At 36.3% G+C, this 18025-nt stretch overlaps 1 protein-coding gene across 9 annotated transcripts in view; it reads left to right on the top strand.

Moving 5' to 3' along the window:
* The window catches only part of GRIK2 (glutamate ionotropic receptor kainate type subunit 2), a 431302-nt gene that overhangs the window by 344609 nt on the left and 68668 nt on the right, over nucleotides 1-18025 (top strand). For 7 of the 9 annotated variants that reach the window (XM_065834051.2, XM_071806698.1, XM_071806696.1 and 4 more), the window contains one exon: nucleotides 1587-1804. In XM_065834051.2, the coding sequence (XP_065690123.1) occupies nucleotides 1587-1804 (218 nt within the window). Of the gene's footprint in view, nucleotides 1-110; nucleotides 161-1586; nucleotides 1805-18025 lie in introns of those variants that run through there. The other 2 variants (XM_071806700.1, XM_065834053.2) reach the window with 2 other exon arrangements.

Raw genomic sequence — 18025 nt, 5'->3', positions numbered from 1 at the left:
TGATGGTGGGCTTATTGGGAGATCTGTTAGTGTTATGTTGTCTAAGTGTCTGTAACAGGGCCTAGGAGCAACTACATCAGAAAGGTACTTTTCTACTTTTTTCCTTGCAGAATTCTAGGCAGAGTCTGGCGCTGGAGTTGGCTGTCATGTCCAAGTCTGTCAGCTTTTTTTGTTTGAAACAGCAAGGGTAAGATGAACTGCAGGGTAAGATGGGCTGTTTTTGAATATGGTAGTCCAGTTATGATACCACTTCTTGTTTCCTTTTTTTTTTATTCCCTTTGTGTTATTTTTTTGGCACTGTTGTTGGAAGTTTGGTATAATCTTTCATTTATATGAAGATGTGTTACCTTGCTGGACCAGTTCCTTAAATAATTCAATATGAACACTAAAATTTAACAGAAATAAAATAGTCCATCTTGCCTTCATTCCATTTTACCCAGGAGATTTAAAAACAAGTGTAGTCACCAATTAACGAAGAGTGATTGTTTTGGTACAATGGTATAATGGATATGGTAAAACTTTCTTAAAAAACAAGTTTCCAGATAATTTTAAAAGATTTTATGTGAAGTTCTTACAATGAAGCTTGAAATTGTTTATTTGACATAATCAGAAATTTAATTCCATTCAATTATAAAATTATGGAAAAAATCCATATATGCTCATTTTTAAGAAATATTTGTGGTTGTAAATTACATTGAATTTTGTTTTTCCTATTTTTAGTAATTAGGCACAAGAGGAGTTTGTGTACTTCATTTTGTCTAAATTAGCATTAATAATTATGCAAATTAATATACACTGTCTGTCACCCCCTCCATTCTTTAGTGCCATGAGCAGGCAACTCCAGCAATGCATTATAATCTATCTTTATCTAGTTTAGGAATAGTGGTATAATATTTTATTTGCTGCTTTATCAAATTAAGTGTGTGGCATAGCCACCCATGTTTATCTGAAATTGTGGGGTTAACTATAGAGATGGGAGATGTTCAATTTTTTATGTAAGCAGTCAATAAACAACCATTCATAGCAAGACAAATGGCAAAAGTCAAAAGCATATTTATAATAGATTTCAGATTTTGTATTTTAGATATGAAACAGCTTATTTCATACCTGCTTCTCTCATCAATATCTTATTTTTATTTCTTGAAGTGAGTTTTCACAAAATGCTTAAATAATGATTATTTAGTGCCTCGAAGATCAAGAACCGTGTGTACTTCAATATTAGTATTAACTTAGAGGTTCAGCCCAGCTAGGATTTCTTCTGAAAGGCCAATTCAAGCAACTGCTTTTTTTTTTTTTCACTTTGCCATATGTATATATATTTATAAATTTTAAAAAGGCACTAATCATTGAGTCTCCCATTGCTATCTTTTGATTCCCACAGCTCCAAAAATTCTGTCTTTATAAGTGTAATCCGTTCTTATTTTTCATTTCAGTTGTGTGTATTTGTACAAGCAGAAAATGTAAACCTGTAGTTTAAAGATTTTTTTGCACAGTGACTCCACCTCCCCACTGTGGCAAAAAGTGCTGAACACCTAATAATTGTTTTGTGTGCATTGGTTTCATCTTTCTCCCCTGGTTTTCGTTAGGTTCTGAACTCATGCCCAAAGCCCTCTCCACCAGGATAGTGGGAGGCATTTGGTGGTTTTTCACACTTATCATCATTTCTTCGTACACTGCTAACCTAGCCGCCTTTCTGACAGTGGAACGTATGGAATCCCCTATTGATTCTGCTGATGATTTGGCCAAGCAGACAAAGATTGAGTATGGTGCAGTTGAAGATGGAGCAACCATGACTTTCTTCAAGGTAAGCTTTGTGTTCTATTTGAAAAGATCCTGTATCCTGATTGTGGGGGAAAGTTTGTTCATCTTGCTGAGGAGCAACTGATACAATTCCTACTGCTGTCAAAACCAGCTGAAAGTCACTTTTTTGAGGATATGCAAGATAAAAAAGGAAGCAAATGCAAAATCTCTCATGGGAAAACAGAAGCAAATTTCTTTGATGGTTTTTGCTTAAACATGTGAGTTTATAGCAGTGGTGTAGGTGAAGAAACATGAATACTTTGCTCAGATGTCCTACAGCTGTGTACAAGAATGAGTTTTGTTGGATTAGGAGTTATAGTATCAATTCAATAACATTACACTTAATCATAGTCTTTGTTCAAGCAACTGGACTACACTAAGTATTAAGTGTAAGTATATTAGTGGCTTGAATGAGAATAACCTTTTGGACTTCGTATTTTTGAGAAACTTTCAGATGAGATTTGGTGTCCATATAAAAAAACCTCAGATCCTTCCAGTTTTTCTGTTCCTTTTAACCTGTTACTAAGATCATTCAATTTGAAATATAGTGAAATATGCTGCTGGATTAGAGATAAATCTTTCTTTTCTAGCTTCATCAAGCATCTAAGTGGTTTTAAATTAGTGAGAAGTATGCATGAAGTGAGAGAGGATGATTTGTTCTATAGCTCCTTGTGTTTGGTAGCAAAGAGATGTCTCAGACCTTCCACAGAGAGAGGGGTTTAACACTATCGGTCTGATGTTTGGTACATTTTGAAGGCTTTCAGGTAGCATTTTCTGGTTTTATGAGTTATTATGCTACCAACTAAAGCTTTGTGATGACTGTTACATTGGCATTTGAAATTAGGCAAACTTGTAAACTGGTACAGGAATTGAAGAATACATGCTCAGTTCCTCTCATTGGATTCGGGGAGCACAAAATTTGTTCAGATGTCAAGGCTAAATAGTCACCGTTTAATCTTATGACCTTAGAACCAATCAAGGTGTACACATAGTTTTAATTTAAAAAAAATAATAATTATAGGGCTTTCAGCTTCTTCTTGGAAATAAAAATCAATTCAACTTCACTCAGAATGTTGTCAGTTGTTTAACTTATAGCATAAATTGGGAAGGTTCTGAGTATTTTCTGCAGAATACTTGTTGGAAAAGGAACTGATGAAGTTAATAGAAGTAACTATTCAATTAAGGGTCTCTTGATGTCAGGTCATGTGAGGTATTTAAAAGAAACAACACTGAAAGTTTAAAGATAGGGTTTTAGAAGAGTGAAAATTATTTAAGTCTCAGGACATAAAGAAATGACACAAGGTATTTACCACATTACTAGAAAACACTATAGGGCTTTAATTTCATTTTTGTCTGGCAGAAAACTTTGAACTTGTTCTAATTCAGATTTTAACTGTAGACTCTCAAATATTAGGCAGCAAGTTAAATTAGCAGTGTCTTTCTTCCTGGTTGGCAGAAGCATTTTTCTCTGCATCTTCTTAACTTTTAGTTATCATTCTCCATGGCATTAATTTTCTCTCCTTCTCCTTTTTTTTGTATGTGCTTTATGTGGGCTTTTTAAGTGCACAGAGACTATTTCTCTTTCTCTGGATGTTTTTCAGTATAGGTTGGGAAATTACATATTAGAGAGCAGTGTAGGAGAAAGGGACCTGGGGGTCCTGGTGGACAGCAGCATGACCCTGAGCCAGCACTGTGTCCTTGTGGCCAGGAAGGCCAATGGCATCCTGGGGTGTATTACAAGGGGGGTGGTTAGCAGATTGAGAGAGGTCCTCCTTCCCCTCTACTCTGCCCTGGTGAGACCCCATCTAGAATATCGTGTCCAGTTCTGGACCCCTCAGTTCAAGAAGGACAGGGAACTGCTGGAGAGAGTCCAGCACAGAACCATGAAAATGATTGAGTGGAGCATCTCCCTTATGAGGAAAGGCTGCGGGAGCTGAGTCTCTTTAGCTTGGAGAAGAGGAGACTGAGGAGTGACCTTATTAATGTTTATAAATACATAAAGGATGAGTGCCACGAGGATGGAGCCAGGCTCTTCTCAGTGGCAAACAATGATAGGACAAGGGGTAATGGGATCAAGCTGGAACACAAGAGGTTCCACTTAAATTTGAGAAGAACCTTCTTCGCAGTGAGGGTGACAGAGCACTGGAACAGGCTGCCCAGGGAGGTTGTGGAGTCTCCTTCCCTGGAGACATTCAAAACCCGCCTGGACATGTTCCTGTGCGACCTCACCTAGGCGTTCCTGCTCCAGCAGGGGGTTTGGACTAGATAATCTTTTGAGGTCCCTTCCAATCCCAAACACACTGTGATACTATAATATATTGTTCCCTTTTCTGCACAACTCTTCCTTTTTGCTTTCTTTTTTCTTCTATTTTTATTTATCTAGATATATTTTGTGTTTTAGCTAGCATATTGTATCCACAAACTAGACAGGACTTACTTCTAATAAAATAGCAATTGCATATCCTGCATAGAAGATTTCTGTTGGCAGTTGAAATAATGCAGATTTACATACAACAGAATTATGGTGTCAAATCACGTAATTTGGTATTGCTTTTAGTACATTGATGAATTTTCCTTCTTCACTATGAATGAAAAAAGAAATTGGTATGAGACACAGGTTTTCTTTATTCAGGTGATACATTTTAGGTCAAATTAAAGTCTATTCTGTTGAACAAATATATTTTCTGGGTCTTATGTGTAAACATATCATGGTTAGTAAGTGCTTTGTGAGAAGAAAATGCACTGATAATCAAGAATTTATTTTCCAACTAACAACCAAATAATTTCAAATATTATTCTGATGTCTACTGTATTAACTAGTAGTACGTAAATTAATTAATATTAATTACCTAATGCAATGCATCCAAACCTAAGCATTAGAAGTAGCTATAACTGTTCTTTTAATTCAACTAATAGGCCAAAATCATGTTCAAAAAGAAAAGTAGATGGAAACTATATAATCTCATTTGATTTATTCAGTATCTGAAGCAACTTCCAAGTGGAAATCAAAGTTTGCTTGATGTAAATGCTATTCACTAGAGCTACCTATGTAAGGAATACAATCTAATTAAATATGTATTTCATGAAAGATAAACCAAAACATTCGTATACAGTCTATCTGTTAGAGTTAACTAGATGGTAAAATTAGGTATTTTTGCCTAATGAGGTTGAGTTATCAGAAAATAGAATACTATAGTTCTGGTCAACACAGTATATCTGTATTTGTGTGTTTTCAAAATATAGAATCATAGAATGGTTTAGTTTGGAAGGGACCTTAAAGATCATCTAGTTCAAACACCCCTGTCACGGTCAGGGACACTTTCCACTGGACGAGGTTGCTCAAAGCCCCATACAACACTTCCAGGGATGGGACATCCACAACCTATCTGGGCAGCCTGTTCCAGTGCCTCAGCACCCTCACAGTGAAAAATTTCTTCCTTATATCTAATCTAAACCTACCCTCTTTCAGTTTAAAGTCATTATCTCTTGTTCTATCATTACATGCCCTTATAAAAAGTCTCTCCTCCAGCTTGCTTGTAGGTTGTCTTTAGGTACCGGAAGGCTGCTCTCCCTGGAGCCTTCTCTTCTCCAGGTTGAACACCTGCAACTCTCTCAGCAGCTTCACAGGAGAGGTATTCCAGCCCTCTGATCATCTTTGTGACCTTCTCTGGACCTGGTCCGACAGATCTAGATCCTTTGTATGCTAGGGACCTGAGAACTTGACAAAGTACTCCATGTGGGTTCTCATGAGAGCAGAGTAGAAGGGTCTGCTGATCATGCTTCTTTTGATTCCACAGTTTTGATGATACAGTTGGCTTTCTGGGCTGCAAGAGCACATTGCCAGGTCATGTTGAGCTTCTCATCAACCAACACCCCCAAGTCCTTCTCCATAGGGCTGCTCTCAATCCCTTCATCTCCTAGGCTGTATTTGTGCTTGGGATTGCCCCAGCCCATGTGGAGGATCTTGTGCTTGTCCTTGTTGAACTTCATGAGGTTTGCATGGTCCTACCTCTCAAACTTGTCTTCTTTTTTGTTTTAGTAAATTGCTTCAGGAATGTAATTTCCTTACACAAATAAAATTAAAATGCAAGAAAATACTTTAAAATAAGACTGTAAGTGGAATTGTCTTAAATTGCCTTAAAAGGTACTTAAATTGCTTTAGGAGATGTTACTAGAGTTGAACAACTCATAGATACTACTACTACTAAACAATAATATAAAAAGCACTTAAAACCAGGAAACTGATAAAGGTAGACAAAAACTATCAGAAAAACATCTTAAATGACAGAGGTAACACTGGATGTAGATACTATAGAAAAACATAAACAGTATAGAAAAGACAGAAGAGTTGCGTATGTTTTCTGCATTGTGTGTAAAAAAACAACCAAAAAAACCACCAAGTAAAACAAACAAACAAACAAACAAAAAAATCCCAAAAGGATAAACATTCACATTTTAAATTCCTTTCAGAATACTTTCTTTTTTTTTTTTCTCAGTTTATGTTAAAGGAGGGTTTGAAATGATATATATTTTATTCTCTGATATACAGACAAGTGAATATCAAGTAGGAAATAACACTGCCTTTTTATATGGCATTAGAGAAACTATTAATGAACCATTGTGGTTCTGGTGACCACACTTCAAAAATATGTTTAAAATTGGGAAGAGTTCAGTTAAAGGTGAAAGAATGACTATAGGTCTGGAAATAAGCATTGTACTTAGTAGCTAATGAAGATCTGTCTGTTTAATCTGCTGAAGAGAAGGTTAAGAGGTGACTTGATCATGGTCTGTGAGTGCCTTAATGGGAATAAGACTTTGACAACAGATGACTGTTTAATCTAGCAAAAAAGGGCATAATGAGATCCAATGTTTCAAAGCTAAAGTTAGGCAAATTCAGACTAGAAATAAGGTGAATATTTTTGGGAGTGAGAGTAATTAACTACTTGTACAACTTATCTAGGAGTGGGCAAGATTCATCCATCACATGCAGCCTTTGTGAGAAAAATAGGTACAGCAGAGGCTAAACATATTATACTTTGGATTTAGAGGCTACTCAATGAAATAGATAGCCTTCATTATATAGGAAGTCAGATTAGATTTCGGTAGTCCCCTTCTACTTCAAAAATCTGTGAGAGTATGACTTCTGGGGGAGATTGCACAAAGACGATTGAGAGAATAAATTTATCATCTATGTGTATGTTTTTCTTAGCTGCTTTGTTGTGTTTTAATGAGAGTGGATTGAATAAAACAATGGCATTATGTTACAACAAGAAATGAAGACACCAGATGGTTTCCTAATGTTAAATGAAATTATCATATCTTGGTAATAGTTATTAGTTCCAGTCACAATGAGGCTCAGTAGTTGCCCAGAAGACTGACAATAATTTCTGCATAAATGATCTATATAGCAGTCCATTGAATTATCTCTTAAAAAACCTTTGGAACCTGGCAAAAGCTGTGTAGTACTAATACAAAAGAAGAGTGACTTTTGAAGGAGAACCCAAATGGGAATCAGGCAAACTATATTGAAGCTTGCTAAAATTGAAATCTCAGAGAGCACAGAGGATATACATTGAAAACACTGTTACCCTTGTGAGTCAAACATCTCTGTTAAATAATTTTGATAAAAAAAAGGAGAATGTTGTCTCCAGGGGTTTATTAGATCCTCCAGTTCATTGTATGCCACCTCATGGTCTAAAAGATACGACATTACAACTCCTTTTAGAAGCCAGAAACTAGAGGAAATTTTCAATACTCACTCCTCTTAAGATCTACTTACCTAGTCTGAGTAGGGAAAAGAAGTAGTTTTATAACTCTGGTATATGTCTGTGAGTCTGGTGAGCCATTTCATTGGGAAAAAAAAAAAAAAAAAGAAAAATTTAGTATTATCCAAGACTTAGAAGAAAATAAATGTGAAAGTAAATTCAAAGGCATATATGCTGCTAGACTTGTAGTTTCTACTCCTGACACATGTTTTGGTGTTTCTGAAACTGTGGAATTTTTTCTTAGTTATGAACTTCTCTTCCTTTCTCTTGGCTGCTTTAGTCACCCTTGAGCATTTTAAATTTTCTGAAGCCTGTCTTCCTTCCTGTTTGGAATAATTAAAAAAAAAAAAAATGTTATTTTAATTGAAGGTACCCATCTCACACTAGCTGTTCTTGGATGAAAAAAGCTCAGATTGTTCATTGCCTCTGTTTTCTGTGGTCTCTCAACCTATGTTTCTCAAAATGCCAGTGTCTGTTTTCTTGCTGAATGACAGTTCTGAAATGGAAAAGAACAATGTTAATTCCACCCTACTTCTATTTGTACCAGAGTTCTCCATCCTCACACACAAACTACTGCAGCACATATGTGGTCCATAATTTTAAGACTTTTTTTTTGTGTGTGTGTGAAGTTGTTATGCACTTTTGGTTTTCACATTTTTTCATATCTGTACATTTCAGTGTAATTTTTTTCTTTCTATGATTTTTTACAGTACCATGCACAATGGGACTTTTCTCAGTTATGGTTACTAGGCATTTGCATACCACAGAGTAAAAAAGTAATTTTTCATTCTCTACTAACAGTAGATTAGTGTCATTACTTTTGTATCACAAATTAGAGGTCTCTTCAGTTCCCCATGAGAGTTGTATATTTTATATCCTTGTTTTGCTGATAAGGAAGCTGAAGCACTAAAAGGGAATACATCTTTTCTGAGATCACTTGGTGAGAGGCAGATAGAGGACTAATTCAGGAAAGGTGACTCACAGACCTTAGAATTATCTGATAGATTATTCAATTTATCATTGACATTTGCCAGTTACTTTCCTCTTTTTCTTCAGGACCTGTTTTTACATGGCAGCTCTACTTTTTTACAATATTCTCCATTTCTTCCCGCACCGCTTTTTCTCCATGAGGATCCATGTTACTGACCTTATTTCAGTTCCATGGCCCCTGTTTTTAACCCTAGACACTTTATTACCACCTATCTCAGGAAATTTGGGGGGGGGGCAACAATTCAAGGCTTACTATCTATTTTCCTCTTCTGAATTCTCAGGCTATTTTTAAAGGAGATAGAATTAAACTCCAGCTACGCATTGCCAAATCTCAGAAATAGCTTCTTAGGTATGGAAGAAGGAATTGTAGGGGAATTTTCCCATTGCTTGCAACTGGAGTACAAGTGACAGATTCCCTGACGTAAACTAAAGAATAGCAGCAAATATAAAGGTTTGACTACCATTCGTCATGAGTGATGTTGGCATTGGCACTCATAAAGCCAATATAACTTCAGTGGGTTTTTTCAAACCTGGGTTTGAACATTGCAATAGGTAAATGACATTTATCTGTTTAATAAATAAATATACATATACAAGCAGATGGGCATATACACACATAGATCCTTTAGTTGAATGCTGCAAATAAAACATCATGAAGTTTAGCAGTGTTTATCAATTATTTGGTGGAATTATTGCAAGTCAAAGATGAAAGAAGGACACAACTTCTAAGCTTCTCAGATATTCACTGGCTGACAGTGACTAATGGAAAGCAATTTATTGAGTCCCAGCCTCCATGTGGTGATCTGGATAATGCTGAAATATAATTGGTAGCAGATACCACAGACGCATGCTCAGTCTGCTTTCAAATTATTTCACTTTATAGATAAGTTGCATTTGAATGTAACAAATACGGACTTGTTCTTATGCATAAAAAACATATGTGGTACTTTTGATTAAAAAGGGAATTGAAAGAAATACCATGTAATTTTTTTTTTTCTTCTTTTTGATCATTATGGTTTAGGCCTGTCTGATAGAAACACATACAATTGAAAGGCATTCCCTTTTCACGTGATTATGCCCTCTGCAGGAACACCTACTCAGTTAACCACTAGTTCTTTGAATGTACAAAAAAAAGCAGGCACAGTTGCAAACCTGTAAAGCCGGGTCTGTGGTTGCTCCATATACCTCTAAGAACTGAATCTGCATTGATAGAGTCCGTGAGGATGAGATACAGGCTTTGTCCAGAGACTTTGAAACACCTCTGCCTCACTGAGTTCTACTTACCCCTTTAAAAGATCAAGGAAACTAGGTAGAGGTAGGTAGGCTAGATGATGCATTAATACAGACTATGATAAGTGCAGCAGTATACTTGAATTCTACATAGAAGAAATTTGGTACCATTAAGTTATTTGAGGTGAACTGTCTTGAATATGAAGTCAGAAAGCAGAACTAATTCCCATAAAGGGCCTAATTCCAACCAACTCTAGAGGTACTGGGACAAAGTGACTGAAATGGTTTAATGCTATCTTAACCCTTCCCCCTTCTCTGAGGTTGTCAGAACCTGTGTTCCTGTAGTAAACGAGAGCATATGTTTGTCTGTCTGTTGCATCTCAGTGCTGAGGCATGAAACTAAAAATAGTGGAATGTGGTAGAAATCCACTACCATTCCACCCTTGCCTTTGTCCATGTCTTCTCCATTTCCTTTCCCCATTCCTCATACCATTTTCCCCTGTTCCTACATTATGGGCTGAAAAAGATGAAGAAAAGGACTAGTCAGCTTTTCATTTCTGCAAAGATTTATAATGCATTATGCCATATATCTACATAGTTAGCACTCTTTACAAGCTGTGGGATAACGTGATATTCATGAATAATTATGCTCCAAAATTGCAAGACTCGTATTTATCATTTACACCTGTGGCCAGCTACAGCTCTTAGAAACTGATGAAACATGTACAAATGCTTTATGAGGTCCTCTCAAAGAAATATATATATCTTTCCACTGAAATCTAGATTATTCATTCACAATGATTAAAATACTAAATGAAATCATTAACACATGAATTGAGGTCTCCATTAGTTATTTTTGAAAGGAAGTCAAAGAGAGACATCAAAGATGAAGTAAAAGTTGGCATTAAGGAAAGTCTTCTCAGCATCTGTTTATGCCTTGCCTCAAATATTCATAAGAGAAAATGTTTTATGCTGATCTCCTCACAGAAATCTCAGGTGAGCTAAACTATGTAACCTATGGGCCCATCTGGCTTCCCTGTTCGATAAGTATTTCTCAGTGTGAATAAAATGTAAATCTAAAAGGAACGTATCAGTAAGAAGCTGACATTTTTGTTATTTTTGAAAATTCCATCTGACAAAAATATGCATTAATTAGTGCATGTGCAATAATGATCCATACCGTAGGTACATGCTGAAGTTTGCCTGAATAGAGTTGGTTCGGATAGAAATAGAGCATACAAGAAATCAGAGCCCAGAGGGGAAAAAAATTACCAATCAACTGTGCATTTGTCCAAAGAAAGTCAAGCTTGATAGTATACAAATATTATCCAAACCACACTCTGAGTCCTAAATAATTGTGTCAGAAAATTTTAACAGCAAAAGACATCTGACTGATTCAGATGAATGTTATAACCTAGGTATCCAAAAAATAGCTTTGTAGTTAAGAGAAATCCATTTTTGTTATTGTTGTTTTTATTTATTTTGAGAATAAATAGGGATGCCACTAACGACAAGAAAAGTAGGGGCTTTTTCCTTTGAAGTCAGATGGAGTTTAATGACTATTAATCACTGCAAATTGCTTTTGGTCATACCTCTCAATAGCTTTCTTGATGTGTTGTTTTGGGATCAAATTAAACCAATCTAACTGTGAGTAGTCCAACCTCTTCTCTGGCCTTCAACCACAAGCTCTATTGGCTCTGCATATCACAGAGCTGTAGCAAGAATCAGCCCAGCTTTCTGATCTGACTGAAAGTGAATCTTTTTTTGTTGTTGCATGTCTGCTTTCCAGTTGTGAATAAGGCTGCTCTGGCTGCTATTATAGAATGTGAGTACTGATGTGAGAGTAACAGAGGGTGTCCCTTTTCATGACAGGATGATCTTGTATCGCCCTGCTAAATGTGAAATCCACTGGGAATCCACACCCTTTGGGAAGTGAGTTCTGTTGTCTAGACATTTGGAGGTGTGAGGATGAGAAAATCAACAACAATTGATGATACTTCCAGAATGTATGTTGTCCTTAAATACTATTGTAGGTTTTTTCTTAACATTTTATTTCCTTTTTTTCACTTTCACTTTCTGGTCTCCTCAGGGCCTGTAATGGCACTGTTGATAGGATCAAGTGTAAGAGAATGACTGAACTATGGGTTCTGATCAAAGGTTTGGTTACAAGGCTTTTTCCTCAGAAATGCATAACCTACTTGCTACCTAGTCTTATCACCTTTCTGTGCTGCTCCTGCTGCTTTCCCTCAGGAGGTAGAGCAACAACACTTTCCTTTTCTCAGCTTTTTTTTCTCTTTATGTCTGTCCTTAGATCATGAGAAAGGTGAGAAACAGAACTGAGCTAGATCATAGAGAATCCTTAAACTGCAAACAACATTCTGTATGAAAGAGAGATTTCAGAGTTAGGGTTTGTTTAGGAAATTGAAAGTACATCTGAGAACATTTTTAACTATCAGAGTTTGAAAAAAAAAAGATCGCCTTACTCTTCAAAGCAAATAGATTCGTCACCAAGTAGACATGTAAAGTTTGTAGATTTGATCTATGACTCAACCTGGGAATGTGAATCAGAAACAATTCTCCAGAGTGTTCTGTCTCTCAGTTTAGCCAGTTTTGTGTGAGAGCTTGCCATATGAGCAGCCTTCAGTGTTGAGTTCCTGCCCACTGAAGCAGCCTGAAAGCCTCAATTCATTAGCAGAGTTGAACTCTTGGTTCTGCCTTGTCAGCTTATATATGATACTACTGAGGTGTTGTCCAACTGTATTAGCTTTACATTGTGTGAAGAAATATTTCCAGTGCCAGAATTGCCTTGGGTGCCACCTAAAATCTTACTATGCTGATGAATTTCTTCTCCGGAGTTATTCATTGCTCCAAACAGAATGCTTGTCGAAAATGGTTAAACTATCCTTTTTGCGATACACCTATGGTCATAATTACATAAGCTTTATTGGATATGGATGCCTTTTAGAGCAGCTTTCAGTATCCATTCATTAACTGAACTTGTACTTGATGCATTCAAAATCCTTAGTCTACACAATATAAATTACTGATTTACGCAGAAAACATACTAAACCATGTTTTGGAATCACAGGACCATGCTATCATTCAGGTTGGAAAAGACCTTTAAGGTCATCGAGTCCAACCACCAACCTAACATCACAAAGTCCAAATAAGTTATTACATGAATTTTGTTGTAAATGTGATTTGATAGGAGTTTGGGAGCTTTTGTTATATTAATACATACTATTAGAAAAGTAGGCATTGTAAAAGTTAGCAAAGGATGTAGTATTGTTTACTTTGAAATATTTGTAGTTGAACAGTTATTTTGCATTTGAGAATTGAAATCAGTTCCCCCTAAACAATCTGTAAAACACAGCAAACATCCTGGAGGCCTTTGAAGTCTTGAGGTTTTTGGTCTTTTTTTTTGAAGAACTTTTACTTTCTTATGCAGCAGAAGGCCAGTGGTAGGATAGAAGTTGTTCTGTTCCTATTTCTTTTGCTCTTACTCTCTTTCTATTTCACAGAATCACAGAATGTTAGGGATTGGAAGGGACCTCAAAAGATCATCTAGTCCATTCCCCCTGCTGGAGCAAGAACACTTAGATAAGGTTACACAGGAAGGTGTCCAGGCGGCTTTTGAATGTCTCCAGAGTAGGAGACTCCACAACCTCCCTGGGCAGCCTGTTCCAGTGCTCTGTCACCCTCACTGTGAAGAAGTTTCTTCTCAAATTTAAGTGTAACCTCCTGTGTTTCAGTTTGAACCCATTGCCCCTTGTCCTACTGTTGGTTGTCACCGAGAAGAGCGTGGCTCCATCATCATGACTCTCACTCTTTATATATTTGCAAACATTAATAAGGTCACTCCTCAGTCTCCTCTTCTCCAAGCTAAAGAGACCCAGCTCCTGCAGTCTTTCCTCATAAGGGAGATGCTCCACTCAATCATCTTCATGGTTCTGTGCTGGACTCTCTCCAGCAGTTCCCTGTCCTTCTTGAACTGAGAGGCCCAGAACTGAACACAATTTTCAAGACAGGGTCTCACCAGGGCAGAGTAGAGAGGAAGGAGAACATCTCTCGACCTGCTAACCACCCCCATTGTAATACACCCCAGGATGCCATTACCCACAAGGGCACAGTGCTGGCCCATGGTCATGCTGCTGTCCACCAGGACCCCCAGGTCCCTTTCTCCTACACTGCTCTCTAATAGGTCATTCCCCAGCTTATACAGGAACCTGGGGTTGTTCCTACCCAGATGCAATACTTCACACTTTCCCTCGTTATATTTAATTAAAATTTTCCCTGTCCAACTCTCCAGCCTGTCCAGGTCTTGCTGGATGGCAGCACAGCCTTCTGGCGTGTCAGCCACTCCTCCCAGCTTGGTGTCATCAGCAAACTTGCTGATAGTACACTCTGTTCCCTCATTCAAACAATTGATGAATATATTGAATAATACCGGCCCCAGTACTGGCCCCTGAGGCACTCCACTATATGCAGGCCTGCAACTAGACTCTGCCCCATTGACCATGACTCTCTGGCTTCTTTCCTTCAGCCAGTTCACAGTCCACCTCACTATCCGATTGTCCAGACCGTGCTCCCTCAGTTTAGCTGTAGGGATGCTGTGGGAGACTGTGTCAAATGCTTTTTCCCTGTCTTTCATATTTTATTTTTCTTTATACAAGAGATATTTATCTCCCTTGAATCACGAGGAATCTTCCAAAACTGTTAAGTAGCTTCTATGTCATGCCTGATACAAGTTCCATGTACTCTTTCACACATTTCTACTTTCCTTAAAGGAACTTTCTGTGAAGAAGGAAGACCAAACATTTTCTGTTATTTCTCAGGAAGGCTCTTCTTTCAGTCTTTTACCTTGTTGTGTGAAGAAGCTCTGAGAATAGCTTCTTTCATGCTAGAATTTCTATCTAAACCTATCTAGGTGATTATTGTTCAAGTGTATTTTTATTCAGGTCCACTTGCTGAGGAATTTATTTGGATTGAACAAAATAGCCCAGTTTAGTTCCTTAATTTATTTTATAACTACACCTATTACTTCTGATGCAGCTTTTGTTTCTTGAAATAGAGATGCTGAGCATAGTTCATTATAGATGTGCAATCCAACAATGTTATTCTAGTCAGTGGTTTGGCTACCCATAAAATCAGAAGCAGCAGCAGAGGAAACACTGAAATTTCAGTTATAGCTTCCTCTTCCAGTGACAGGTGTCTCATGCTAGAAGTCTCTATTCTGAGATTAAGAGAGAATTTGTCTCTCTCAGATCAGATCTTCAAAGATTAAAGGGGGATTAAAGAGAAACTTTAAGGCTCGTCTCATCAGAAATATTGAGACCATTATTTTTTACATTTTTATTCAGCTAATAGTGGATTTCTGGATTTATTTTCAAGTTGAGCTTGGCTTCTAAATAGTCCAAACAATTTTTTTAACGCATCCAAAAAACATTAAGACTCTTGGTATAATCTTCAGGTCTTCAGTTTTCCTTTCAGAAATACAGAATTACTTCGATAAGTTGAATCTCTAAATTTTAGTGGAATAAATCTAACAGCAAAACCACTAGAACCTACAAGGGTTGTAGTTATAATACCATGTGATATGAGATTTTTTTTTTATTTTTACATTTGTTGACGATAGTGATGGAATAAAATCCATAAAAGCCCCCTGTAACTATGTATTTGTCATTTATTTTTTAATATTATATTTTATTATATTATATTGCATTACACAAACCCTATTTTAATAATATAGTTAACTATTAATGTAGCTTTATAGGTAAAATATAAGGATTGTAAAACAAAGCATGGTATCCTTAAAATGATAATGAGTAAAACCAGGAATAAGTCATATTCCTGAAATTTCTCAAAATGCATAGAATATATTGGCAGATTTGTAAAGAAAAAAATCTCAACTGTTGGCTGAGAGCATTTAATAGAAAAGTATAATATGATCATGTGTTTTGGTCTCAAAGCCGGAAAGCAGCCCCTCAGGTGATTTGTTTTACTGAGGGAGATAACAGTTTTTGAAAGACATAGGGCAGGTATCTCCCCACACCAAAATGTAGATACCTGCTCTCCCTTCAAGTACCCACCTAGTTGCCTTTTATTGGCACTGGAAAGAAACTGAAAGAAAACTAGAAAGCAATTCTTCCATACTGTCTTAGGTAACTCCCTTAGACAAGCAGCGTTCTCCAGAGTTACTGAACTTTTCTCATTGACTGTAGTCAATAAGCTTAGATTAGTACCTTGGTCTAGATGCTTAATGTGTGGGTGGCTACAAGTATGTAAGATGCATCTTATCACATTTCTGGTCACTGTTTAAGCGCTAGGCAAATTTCATATATGTATAAACTGCAGTATGAATGCAGGGAGTGTCTGTGATTAATTAATATTACAAGGAATAATACAAATAATTCTATTTCCGTAGTAAAACTGACCGACTTAACTAGTATTGTGGGCATATTCATTTTAAATTATTGGTTTAAAGCCCATGAAAAGTTTCTTTTTTTATATGTTGGCACTGAAATAAACACACAATAACAACAACAACAAAGAGAAAAATGTCTTCCAAATAATAGAAAAAGTTCACACTTTGGCTTACAGTCTGAGTTAGACTCTGGCCAAATTTCTGTTCTGTGTTTGTAAACATCATATTTAAAAATATTGAACTGGTAACTTCCTAAACTTAAGCCAGTGATTGCAAAAGCCTGTCTTTCAAAAATAAAAGTAAAAATAACAAACAAAAAACACCATTTTGCTTTGCTCATGTGACTCCATATGCTTGATCATATTAGAGGTTTAATACATTTATCGAACAGGTGTTGCTGTGTCATCTGCTGTATAACTTGTCATTTCTTCATTTATGGTTTAGTTTTTTTTTTTTTTTAATTAAATTAGAGTGACAGGTACAGGCTCTTGGTCTGTGGACCAGTAATGTGTTTGCATTTTTTGCATATTTCCTTGGAACCTGTGGTAATCTTGACATATTCTATGTCAGAATTTTTGTAGAAAATTGAAGGGTACGGTTCAGCAAGTTGAGTTAACTGAATTCTTAGACATCAGGAGGTGTTAATCAAGCAGTGATGAAAAATCTGAGGATGTATACAGATTATAATTTTTAAAATCACTTCAAGCTCCAAACATGTTTGTCATCCTCTAAGATAGTATTTGGATTTCCTAAATTGTGATATGGTTTCATTTATAGCTGTTAGAGCAACTCTGAAAGCATTTAAAGGAGAGGAACCATTTGTTTGTTTGTTCTTCCTGTATTAAAAGAGAATAGCAAGAATAAGCAAAAAAAAAAAAAAGAATTGGCATAGTAAATTTTTAGAATATGTCATCACATTTAAGCCTGAAGATGACAACACTGCATTTATTGTTTACTGTTTCTTTAATTGTACAGTCCAGTTCTATTCACATGTTTGGGCTTCTGCATGCATAGGGGAGATTAATAGGCTGGCATAATGAACTTGTTTGTAGAAAATATAAAATTTCCCCACATAAAGGACAAACTACACCCTCTTTCAGACTTTGAATTGTTAATTCTCTTTTGAAAATTCTATTTTTCTGTACTTTTGGGCTTCTTCATTTGAGAGTGAAACAGAGATAAAATTAATAGAATAGGATGGAATGGAATGGAATGGAATGGAATGGAATGGAATGGAATGGAATGGAATGGAATGGAATGGAATGTGTTTCAAAAAGATGAACCCATTTGAGAGCTGTTTGTGGTGAACACAACTATTGTTACAATGTCTGTACAGCAGGTAGAAAGAATATAGAGCATTTATAAAAAAGGTTACTAAAACTCATTAAACCGTTTGTATGTTTTTGTGTAATTGTAACATGTTGCCATTGTGAAACTGGGTCCATCTTTTTGAAACATCCTGTAGAAACGAATAGAATAGATTTCAGTTGGAAGGGACTTACAATGACCATCTAGTCCGACTACCTCACCAATTCAGGGCTGACCAAAAGTTAAAGGAAATTAGTAAAGGCATTGCCCAAGTGTCTTACTTTTGAAGTAAGAATTTCAAAGTAAATTATTTAGACATTAAAGTAAAATGTATGAAAAAATATTCATTACAAAGTAATATAAATATATATACAGACATCTTTATATAGTATTACAATTACATTGTTTGAAATGTATTATATGTTACTGTCTTGTATACTTTAAGGATGTATTTTTATTTTTAGTACCAAATAAAACCAGTTGGGACCATTTTTAAAATCAAGGTCAC

Source organism: Patagioenas fasciata, chromosome 3 (assembly GCF_037038585.1).
Source record: "Patagioenas fasciata isolate bPatFas1 chromosome 3, bPatFas1.hap1, whole genome shotgun sequence".
In the NCBI taxonomy this organism is placed as follows: domain Eukaryota; kingdom Metazoa; phylum Chordata; class Aves; order Columbiformes; family Columbidae; genus Patagioenas; species Patagioenas fasciata.
The sequence above is the reverse complement of the archived record's forward strand: the minus strand, read 5'-3'. Positions and strand labels throughout refer to the sequence as shown.